Genomic DNA, 12049 nt, shown 5'->3' with positions numbered 1-12049 from the left:
ATTTTGAACTTTGATTCTCAAGAAAAGATCATTGAGAAGATTATTGTCAATTTTCTTCACTTGAATGACTATTCATTGTATAATCAAGGAATAACTGACCTGAATTCCTGAAACTTATGATAACTGTTATTCCATGTTTTGAACACTGTCCACTTAGGATCTCTTAGGATTCCAAGTGAGGTAAAATGGAAAGAGGCCAGACACTATATTCAGAAGACTTTAGTTTGAATATCAGCTCTTCTTAAACCTCTATCATCACTTTGTATGAATCATTTGACCTCTGAAAGGCTTTGAGGGCCTTTCAAGTTTAAAATTTGTGATCCTATGATTTTAGAGTGATATTAGATCTTTTATGGAAGGGACTGTAAAATTCACTTAGTACTTATTATTTTATAGATCAAGAAAGTAAGCTCTGAATTATAAAATGACTTGTACCAAGTCTCATGGGAAGAAGACTTTTATTTGAACCTATAATTTCTGGTTCTATGATAAAATTTCTTTAATTGGGATCAGCACAGTTGGAGTTGCTCTTAAGTTGTCTTAAATATATATTTAGAAGTTAAAATTTTTCATTTTTGTTAATATTTTGATCTTGTTTTAAGGGGTGATCTGTTGACTGTTTGTTGCTCAGCATTCTCTTATAGAATGATTTTTTTCAGATCATGAGCTCAGCTGCCAAAGAAGCACATTCTGACTTCACTCATCACATTAGCATTGCTCTTCTAAGCGTGCCCATAAAACATTTGTCTCACTCAGGACTTTCTTGGGATGTATTTTTCAGGTCACCTTTTTTATAAATTTGGAATCACAGAATCTGACTGGTATCGAATCAAGCAGAGTATTGACTCCAAGTGTAGGACAGCTTGGCGGCGAAAACAAAGAGGACAGAGTCTTGCAGTCAAAAGTTTTTCCAGACGGACACCTTCTTCATCATCTTATAGTGGCTCAGGTAACTTGTCAGAAATTGAATCTTTTGTTAATTCATATTTATATGGGATGCTTTATAGTTTACAGATTACTTGAATTTGTTGATAAATTAACTTTTATTATCCTCATTTTCCAGTTGATAGATCTGAGGTCCTATGGTTAAGTAACTTGTCTACTTTCACACAACTGACAAATGGTAAAGCCTAGATATTCTCTTTTCAGATCTCAGATTCTTCCTCATTTTATTTTTTTTTTAACATTTTTCAAACCATCAATGAAATGTTAGTACAAAACAAATTGCAAAATGCAATTGCAGAATTTTACTTGCTCCTTAATAAAGTAGAAATGAATACCTCAATTATTCAACTGTTCTCCCGTTGTTAGATGCATAGGAAGTTTCTAGGTTCTTTTTTTCCCGTTGACAAATTAGGGATAGAGCAGTTGTGTATATGATTGAATAAAATCACAGTTATTCACAGATCTATTTGTAAAGAGAATCCTTTTTTATGACATTTTCAGTCTAGAGTCTTCAGAGTGGATGTACTAAAGGGTATGATCGCCATAATGGTTTATTGATCTCCAAAATGTTTGCATTGATGTGTAATCTTACAAATAGTACATTGGAAATTTTATTTGCCAATAGAAAGAGCTGCACAATATAGAACTCTACCATCTTTTAGATTATTGAAGCCATTCTAGTGGGTGAGAGTGGCCTTTTATGATTCCCTTTCTTTGCTTTCCTCCAGGGAGGATTTGGAATCTCTTTCCTGAGATCTTATACAAGTCACTTACCTTTCTGTTCCTCAGTTTCTTTGTCTATCAAGGAAGGGGCTATACTAGATAAACTCTAAACCTATGGTCCTATGATTATTAGGGAATTTGAAAATATTTTAATGTGCTGACAGCAGGTTCATGCTCACTATTGCTTGTTGAGCAGTAGTTAGTTGTTAGTTCTTTTCTGGGTATCCTCAATTTTTTGCATGATATATGCAGTCATTGAAAAATTTTTCCTAAACTATTTCTTTCCTTTTAATTTTATAAAAACTGTATTTTGCTAAAGAAGATCCTTTTCTGTTTACATAATCAAAGGAATTAAAGGTCTTTAAAAGCAAGAGCAGATTCTAAATGGGCCATGCACTTCATGGCTCCAAGAAAATTTCTGTAACTGTCATATACATAAAATGTAATTTTATTTCAATTAATTAAATGTTTTGGGGGATAAAGGAAATAATAGCCCTTTCCTTTTCATGGAGCACCATGTGTTTAGAGTTCAAAGTAAATGTTTCCATGATGTTTGGAATGAGATTGAAAAATTTCCATGTTTTGGTCTCTAAACCCAGGTATGTCTTTGTTATAATTATACAAAAAGGTAGAACTAAATGTTTTTCAAAGGACTTCTCCCTCATTCCTCTTTAACTCGTACAGGAATGTATAATATTGGTACAGAATTTTATTTTTACTTTAAAGATGAATGTGTGTCAAACACAACGTTCTTGTAAATTTGCACAGCCACTGATTATGCAACTCATCCCTAAAAGCCGTTTCTATCCAACCAGAAATTGAGATTTCCCAGTAGACATTTGATAATTTCTTTGTACAAATCAGTTAAAATTTTAGTATTCACACTACTAAGGTTTCTCCTTATTTGGCTCAGTGTTGAAATGGGCAGAAGAGATGAAACAATGATATTCAATCAGATTAGGAATAATGGAATATGAGTAGAGAGCAATATGATAAATAACATCCAAGCAAAGAACTCCCACACCCCACCTTGAGTTTTATTTGAATCAGGTCTACTTTGGGTTTTCCAAGTTCTTCACATAAGACTTGAGTTTTCCCTAATGAAAATATTTTCATAGGCAATATTTCTTGTTATGCTCTTTTTAAGAAAGCAAATTCTTAGTATTTTTATCTGTAGTGGTATACAAGTGAAACTATAAACACAGATTGAGTTCAGGTAATGGCAAGTAGGGGATATAGAGTCCTAGATGTGGAATCAAAAAAGACATAAATTAAGATCCTTCCTTAGCTGTTTTTTTTAACTGATTCAACCTGGACAAATCATTGAGTTTTTAATAGCCTCAGTTTTCTTATCTGTAAAAAGAAGGTAATAATAATAGGACCTATTTTGTAGAGTTGTTGAGACTCAAACTTAATATTTGGGAAGTGCTTTGTAAAATATAAAGCATTATGTAAAGGATATGTTGACTAATGGGCGAAATTTGTTGGAATGGATGGTATGTTCCTCTGAGACTGAATCTAAAATGTAAAGGAACAGCAAAAGAAAAAAGTGTAAAAAGAGTGAGTCTTGAGAAAAAAGCCAGCCATATAGATGTTATGTAGTTTCCATTCATGCATATTTCCATTTAGTGGTGTGTATCCATACCCCAGACTGAAAGTGTCAAAGTAGGTTTTAAAAATCAGGAATGATCAATGGTGTATGTAACAATTAGAAAACCTCACAGAATGGGGCAATTATTGACTCCACATTGTTCTGGTCTTTGGCTGAACTCACAGGTATAAATGCTGATCAGATTAGTCATTGTATTGCAGGGGAATGCCCTGGATAAAGACATTCTCTCCACTAGAATTGAATTTATTTTGTAATTAAAAAGGATAGGGATCATTTTTATGGAAAAATTTGATGTGTGAGCTCAGATTTTGAGTTTAAGTCAGTTGCTCAAGCCCCTGGCTTTGAGTTTTGTTTGAATGAGGTCTGCTTTATTGACAGGGTCTTCAAAGTTCTTCATATAAGGCTTCAGTCTTTCATAATTCTGAGTTTGAATCTTGATGGGGAGGGGAGGAGGAGGGGTGAGAGTGGAAAGAGTGGGTGCCCTGCAGGTTCCATTGAGTCCATGACACTGAAACTGCTTCAGTTAGCTCCTATAGCTCACACAATAAGTCTGATGGCCACTTGGGTGCTGAGGTTCTTTTTTTTTTTTTAAAGGTTTTTGCAAGGCAAATGGGGTTAAGTGGCTTGCCCAAGGCCACACAGCTAGGTAATTATTAAGTGTCTGAGGCCGGATTTGAACCCAGGTACTCCTGACTCAAGGGCCGGTGCTTTATCCACTGTGCCACCTAGCCGCCCCAAGGGTGCTGAGGTTCTTGACTGTGACCATCCTAGGCTCAGGGAGTTGGATTCTGAACCCATCAAGTCAGGCAAGTCCTGGGGCAGCTTAGGATGTGGAGTCAATGGAACTGCTACTCTCCAGGCATTTTCCTTTCTGTTGTTCACTTCCCAGGCATATGGTTGGCAGGCTTTGTTTGGAGAAGGCCTGGAGTTTCCTACAGTGAGTGGTGAGCCCTTCTTTGGTGCTTCTCCATCTGGTGATCCTGTTCTCAGCAAAATGAGAAATCTATTTAGACATGATCATTAGCCAAGACAATGTGCTCACAAGCTTTAAGGCAGGCGTTTAAAAACTAATTACACTCTAGTCATAAATTTATCTTTCATCTAGGTCATCTTAAAAATACCTTTAACATCTAATTTTAGATGCATGTCTTTTTAAGATACAGGGAAGGTGAAGATAAATTCTATTTATGTTAGGTCACGTTAGAAGCAACTCACAGATTGGGAGCTAGAAAGGACTTGAGAGGCCATCCAGCTACCTCATTTGGAAAGAGGCTGAGGGTGGAATCACCTCTTTACAGCCACACAATCAGTAGTTTCTCTGACCATGCCCTGTCCCTTCTAGGCAGGTATCCTATCTTCTGAACACTAACTAAACTGTAAACTGCTTGAAGGTAAGAACATATGCATTCATTTTATGTCTCTTAACATGTCTAACAATAGGCATTCCATAGACATTTAATTGCTTTATTGAATCTCTCTGACACAGAACACTTTTTCTTCATTTTTTCCTCATGATCTTAGCCCTCCTCTGCTGCATATAATTTTAGGTTAGAATGGGCATCCAATAAGACAGGGCCAAGGGGTGGCTAGGTGGCTCAGTGGATAAAGCACCGGCCCTGGAGTCAGGAGTACCTGGGTTCAAATCTGGCCTCAGACACTTAATAATTACTGAGCTGTGTGGCCTTGGGCAAGCCACTTAACCCCGTTTGCCTTGCAAAAACATTAAAAACAACAACAACAAAACAAAAGACAGGGCCAGTATGCTAATGATCAGCTCTGAGGTTTCTGACTCTGTACTGACCTTTATGTGGGGACATGATCCCATCAATTTTGTTTATTTTTTTGCATTCAGGAGCCAATTCTATTTTCCAGCAGCCCTACATCACTCCCTCTCCTGATTCCATCCTCCCTGTCTTGTTTGAATGTGGAAGAAGACATAATCAATCAAAAAGTAACAATTAGGTGCCTGCTCCCTGGACAGGTGCTGTACTGGTTGCTGGAGTCACAGGCACAAAGAATTCAATAACCCCTAATTCTCCAGGGACATACATTCATGCTGAAGTGGGAAAAAGCATGGACAGCTTATATGTATTACACCATCTCAATAAAAATCACTAGAAGGCAGTTAGGGAGGGAGGTTACTAATTGTTGGAGTCAAAGTGCTTGAATAAGGATTCTGGGAGACAAAGATGAGAAAGGAGCATGTTCCAAGTCTGGAGGATGCCAAGGGAGAGGCCTGGAGGCCTGGAGACCAGAGAAGTAAAGACAAGAGATGGGGTGTGAAAGACAAAGTGGCAAAGAGAGTGAGATGTGGAAAAAGGGTGAATTTGGGACAAAAGATGACAGATTCTATTTTAATCTTGATAAGGTTAAGATGTCTCCAGAAAATTCAGTTAGAAATGTTAGGGAGACTGTTGATGATGTAAGACTGAAGGTCAGGATATAGAATGGGGCTGGAAGTATGGATCTGTAAATTATATGTGTAAAAATGATAATTAAACCTGTGAGAGGAACTCATAAGGTTATGAGGGGTTGTAGTTATTAACAGTGTGTCTAATCAAGAGCCCTATCATGTTGAAACTTTACATGAAGATTAAATTCTATCTGTACTCTGTAGTGACCCATGACCCAAGTCTAATGGAATGTAATCTTCCCTGAAACAATGATTTCATAGGATCTTGCAACCCAAGTTCTCTGATGTCACATACTGGGTTCTTTCACTACCAGTGCTTATCCCATTATGGGAATAAACTAGTCAGAGTTCTTTACTTGGGTAACTGCATTACAATGTAATTTCTTTTTCAATCCTATATTTTTCACATTTAAAAACATTCTGACAGTGGGTCAGTAGGCATCATCATTCTGGCACTGGAGCCCATCAGATACAAAAAGGATAAGAACCCCTGAGCTAAATTAAAAAAAACTATAGTCTTCCTGACCTTTATGATATATCCAGTAGACAAATGATTGTTTCAATATAGTTTTAAAAATTAGATAGTAATAATGATAGTAATAATGTAGGGAGCTCTAGGAAATGTTCAGAAATAATATTTTGGCTCTTTACAGGTACCATCATGGGGTATTTGAATGTTACCTATTGAACTCAGACCTTTAGATATGAGCCAAGATCTGAAACTTTGAGTTGCGTGTTAACACTAAGCATTGTCTTAGGCAATGCCAAGAAATGCACTTTTACATTGGAAAATCAATTCTCAAATTGCATTTAATTTTCCAAAATCTTAAATCAACACAACGCAAACTAGTTACTTTAATTATAAACATGAGTTTTTATTGCTTGAATTTTCATTTGAATAATTTTAGGCTTTTAGTGGTCCAGTATTTTTATATAAATTTACAATATTTTTATTTGTGCATTCTTCATAATTTAATATTCAAATTGAAGCATAACTTTGTGGCAGATATGACAAGATTTGGATTAGGAAAGTGAACAAGAATGGGATATCTTAATAGTTTCATGAGATTAGGGTAATGCCCAGACTTTACAAAAGAGATAGTTCTAGTGTGTAGTTTCAGAACTCCTATATCCATTGACTTTCTTAGCAGTATACTTTCAAGTTTGATTAGTCTTATTGATCACTTTTTCCTGAAACTTCTTGCTCATAAAAGGATTAAATGACTTTCATAAATCAGGTCAGGCAAATTCCTCTGATAATTGATCATTATGTGCCTTCCCTTCTATGTTGCCTCCTATTTTATTGTCAGTTAGTAAACACAGATTTATTAGGAGCCCACTGTGTGTCAGCTCTGTGCTTAGGGCTAGGGTTGTAAAGAAAAACCAAGCACAATTCCTACCATGCCATCAAGTTGCTCATTCTCCTAAGGGAAATAACACACAAATAACTATGCACCAAAAGAAATGATAATATAAGTTAATTTCAGAAGGAAGACCCAAGGAGGGGACAAGAAAGTATTATTTAAGATGAGCTTTTAAAAATATTAATATATTTTTATTTTGAATGAACAAACAAAATAAAACTGAAGCTTCTGTATAGTGCTAAAGAAAAAAAGAGTTTTATATAAAACTACAAATCTCTATTATGTACAGCTTGCCTTTTCTTTCCAAATCTATAATCAATTACAAACATCAAAGCTGTCCTATCTATCTGTAATTCTTATTGTACTTCTGTTCTTTTTAAATTGAACTGTGTTTTGCAAGAAGTCAGAGATGAGAAGGGAAAGTATTCCAAGCATGGAGTATAGCCAACTAAAATGCTTAGAGTCTGGAGAGATAATTCCTCTAATAGGAATGGCAAATAAACAAGTGTAGCTGGATTGTAGAGGGGAGACAAGTATTCAGAGAGGGGAGAGATGAAAAGGGATCAGATTGTGAAAGGTTTTAAAAGCCCAGGAGATGATTTTTTTTTTTATTCAACCCTTTAGATATTCAGGACCCCTTCAGTTTATTGAATGTATGAGATCTAAGTGCTGTATCCTTCCCAAACCTAGGCTTTGGGAAAATCATTTTGGTAATCATTTGGGGGCTGAATTGGATAGGGGAGAGACTTGAAGCAGGCAGACTAATTAGAAGGATATTATACCTCTACTGAGGGTGCTAACTGAGTAGAAGGAATGGGATTTGTAGGAAAGATGGTGTGAAGATAGGATGAGATTTAACAACAAATTGGACATGTGAAATGGTATAACTGAGGAGGTGAGAGTGACACTGAGGTTAGGTGACTGGTAGGATGGTGATGCTATTGAAAATAACAAGGAGCGGTGGCTAGGTGGCATAGTGGATAAAGCACCGACCCTGGAGTCAGGAGTACCTGGGTTCAAATCCGGTCTCAGACACATAATTACCTAGCTGTGTGGCCTTGAGCAAGCCACTTAACCCCATTTGCCTTGCAAAAAAAAAAAAAAAAGAAAGTAACAAGGAAATTGGGAAGGGAAAAGATTAATTATGTTTTGAATATGTCAAGTTTGAGTTAATTTTGGGATATCCATTTCAAGAGTAGCTTAAGAAATGAAAATGTAAGAGCTCAGCATTTCCATTTCAAAAAGAAGGAAATGTCTAAGGCCAAATTATAAGTTATTGGGAGGTAATTTTTGATTCCTACTTTGGTGTTTAATTTGTTGGGAGTTGTATGTTCAGCCTTCTGAAATATAAATATCCCATTCAAGTTGATATAATGAGTCCCATTAAGCTATATTCTTGGTCTAAATAAATGAAATCCCTTTAAAAAACCAACTATTCATCATAACCAATAAAGAGGAAATATAAGTAATTATTTGGAGGCATTTTTCCTAACTTCATGCCAATAAAACTGACAATCTAAGTGAAAAGGATGAATATTGTTGTTGAGTCATTTTGACCATATTTTTATGTCTTTAATTAAAATTTCCATTGCTTAGTAATAATCTCACCCTTTAATCTAACATCTCTTTCTCCCTTTTCACCTTCCCCTTCCTCCTGTTCCCTGTTGAATGAAATGTATTTCGTCCTTGTGTGCCTATGAATGTGTATTTTTATCTCCTTTGTTCATTTCAGATGAGAGTGAGAGCCTAGTGTCATCCACTCCTCTGTCTTTCTCCTTGACTTTATCCACTTTTGCTTACACATTCTGATATCAGATAAGACCATAACTTTTCTTTCCCCCCTAGTATATTCCTCTTTTTCTCCTTTCTATTCCTCTTTAAAGATCATCATAATGTAAAAGAACCGCACTCCTAGGTCTCCTAATTAGATTTCCTCTTTGACTTTATAGAGTTTAGAGGTGACTTGTTGTCTCCCTGTAGTTTACACTTGTTTCATTCCTAATTGTTCATCATGTTTACCTTTTTAAGTTTCTCTTGACTCTTGTGTTTGAACTTCAGCGTCCAGCAACTCTGGTCTTCTCATCAGGAATATTTTGAAGGACTCTATTTTTTCTTGACTTGCCAAAGCCCCATTTTGAAAGGAAATAACTTGGTTTTGCTTTGGGTCTTAATCTTTCTAGTTTTAGATTTGGTGTCAGAGGCTGGGCTTGTATGGTGCCTTTCCTTTGTCTGAAGTCTCAGGCTTCTGGCATGGTGCCTGAGATAGCTGTTTTTATTAGTTTTTTAATATTTCAGCTAGTCTTTAACTTGGTAATTAGCCTAATAGATGGAAAAATGTTCTCTGGAAAGGTTACACAGATATATAGGAAGCAGTCCCCATAGTTAAGAAACTCACAGTCTGATTGGGGGAAATGATATGAATTTACTAAAATTAATTTACAGTATAAGAAATAACTAGTTTATTTAAAATCACAGTTTTAAAAATTTGATAGGATCTTTAGCAAAAATAAGGTATATGTTGCTTATTACTTACTGGTTCATTTAAAAAAAAGACAAGTTTTTGGGGCAGCTAGGTGGTGCAGTAGATAGAGCACTGGCCTTTGAGTCATGAGGATCTGAGTTCAAATTTGGCCTCAGACACTTAATAATTGCCTAGCTGTGTGATCTTGGGCAAGTCACTTAACTCCATTGCCCCTTAAATAAATTTTTAAAAAAGACAGTTTTGTCTCCCTTTTTTTTTTTGAGCATCCTAAAGTGGAGGTTAGGGCTTGACTTGCTGTCAGAGGACCCAAGTTTGGACCTTGGCTCTTTTGTACTTCTTACTTGATGTACTTGGTAGCAAACCTTTAACTTCTTGTGACCTCAGTTTCCTCATTTATGATGTGAGGTAGTTGGACTCAATCCCTTCCAGCCTGATGTTTATGATCCTGTAAAAGAAATTTCCATTAGTTGGGAATATTTTATATTTATTTGCAACAAATGCTTTCTCTCACTTTGTGGATTAGTTTTCCATCTTCCTTCACTACATTTTACTACTTCTTTCCTTATAGACATCCCAGAATCATTGACCCTTGAGTTACAAGAGAGTTATGAAGTCATCCTTTTGAATTCTTCTTCTCTTGGCTTCCTCATCTTAATGCCTGTTTCTCTTCTTCAGCAACTCTCGCAACAAATGGTTCTCTCTTCCTGGCCAAATTTAGAACATAATACTGTCTCATGCATAGCTTCCCCTCTGACTCTTTGACACTTAAACTGGTGATTAGTCCTTTTGAGATTTTATAAGGGATTTTTCCTCTAGAGAGTATAATAACTATCTGATAGGATTTACAGCAAAAGGAACCTTTGAGATCACCTAGTCAGATCCCTCATTTTGTTGTTGAGGAAACTGAGATCCAGAGACATATGGTAATATGACTCTTGTTTACTCCAAATGCCATGCCTTTTCTGAAATATCACAGAGTCAGAGATAAAATAAAATGCCACATTATGATTACTTTCCCCCTCACTCAACTTCTCTTCTTTTTTAGTCTTTGAAGGGAAAGACATAGATAGAATGATAATGATTTATTAAACTCTTACTGTATCTAGGCACTATGCTCTAAACCCTGGTGATATATAGATATACAACTAAAAGAAGTCAATCCTTACTCTCCTGAGCTTCTGGTGGGAAATATACCACATAAAAGCAAGATATATAAGGCTAGATGGGGGAGAGGGCCAACATGGAAGCCAAAAGTGCTGTGAGAAAGCAGAGAAATATAGAGATGACTTGAACTGACAGTAAATTGGCAAGACTAGGGATCCCTCATGAAATAACTGTCTGAGATCCTTACCAATCCTGAGAGTGGCTGGGAAGGTTGATGATGAGAAGGTGGAGATATCCAGAGACTAAGACAAGCCAGGAGATAGATAGTTAACATAGTTACCTAGAGATTACCAACAGTGTGTTCTCTCAGTAGATTCAGTAGAAGAAATGGTCTTCATCTATATCTCAGAGGAAAATCAACTTAGCCTAGTCATTTTATCGTAAGAGCTAGGGCAAGGACTCTAGCATAGGAAGATACTAAAGAAAGAATCCCTTAACTTCCTTGGCCCCAAGTTTCCTCATCTGTGAGAAATGTTGGCACTGGCTTTGGTAACCTCAGAGTGCTAGTTTCTAGTGCTAACTGTAGATCTAGGTGCCCCTGGTCCCATGTTCTGAAGAGAGAGGAGGGAAGTGCATCTGCTACTCCTGAGAGCAGCACTCTTCTAAAATGATTTCATTCAGAGCAATCAATGATGCATTGTAGCATTCAGTATCAGATGAAGAAAGTTGTGAATGACTCTCTTTTAGGTAAATTTAACCACATAATGTAGGTTTCACTTTGCATGCTTTGTTCCAAACCTTTGGAAATTTTGCTTTTGTAATTGTAGAGACAGGAAGAATTTTTAAAAATTTGCATCCATTTTAACTTGGAACACTACTGGTGAAAGAGTGTGTGTGTGTGTGTGTGTGTGTGTGTGTGTAGCATTACAAGTGGTATGTGATAAAACTTGGATGGTCCCAGTGTTGTTTCTTTCTTCAGTTTTTCATACCCAGTTGTTTTGGTAGTTATCAGATGCTTAGTATTAACTGTTGCCAAAGATTGTTATAGATAGGGAAATAATATCCTGGGCCACACAAGAAGCAGCTTGAATTCTGTTGTTGAGCTGCATTGTGGTAGGAAGTGCTTCCTGGGGTGGAACCGGAGACTTTCTCCATTAGAATCCCCTGGCTCTCAGGGACTCTGTAATGAGAATAGCCTAATCATGGCTCTGGCTGGAAGTGTCCCTGGCCTTTTTGATGTCTAGCTGTTTCTCAGAGAAGGGAGAGGCAGTTCAAGTGGAATTGGGGGTGCAGAAACTGGATGACTAAGGAAGTTCTCAGCTCACCTGGGGAACAGTAGTTTGCAGTCCATGATTCTTTCTTGTCACCACTGAGTTGTAGCTGTGATCTCTCTGAAGGGATAGGAT

The 12049-nt window shown here is 36.6% G+C and overlaps 1 protein-coding gene across 13 annotated transcripts in view; it reads left to right on the top strand.

The window, feature by feature from the left end:
* The window catches only part of BANP (BTG3 associated nuclear protein), a 273136-nt gene that overhangs the window by 133319 nt on the left and 127768 nt on the right, over nt 1-12049 (top strand). For all 13 annotated transcript variants that reach the window (XM_074201520.1, XM_074201509.1, XM_074201494.1 and 10 more), the window contains one exon: nt 782-949. In XM_074201520.1, the coding sequence (XP_074057621.1) occupies nt 782-949 (168 nt within the window). The remainder of the gene's footprint in view (nt 1-781; nt 950-12049) is intronic.

This window comes from Macrotis lagotis, chromosome 1 (genome assembly GCF_037893015.1).
Source record: "Macrotis lagotis isolate mMagLag1 chromosome 1, bilby.v1.9.chrom.fasta, whole genome shotgun sequence".
Taxonomy (NCBI): domain Eukaryota; kingdom Metazoa; phylum Chordata; class Mammalia; order Peramelemorphia; family Peramelidae; genus Macrotis; species Macrotis lagotis.
This window is presented reverse-complemented; position numbering and strand designations above follow the sequence as displayed.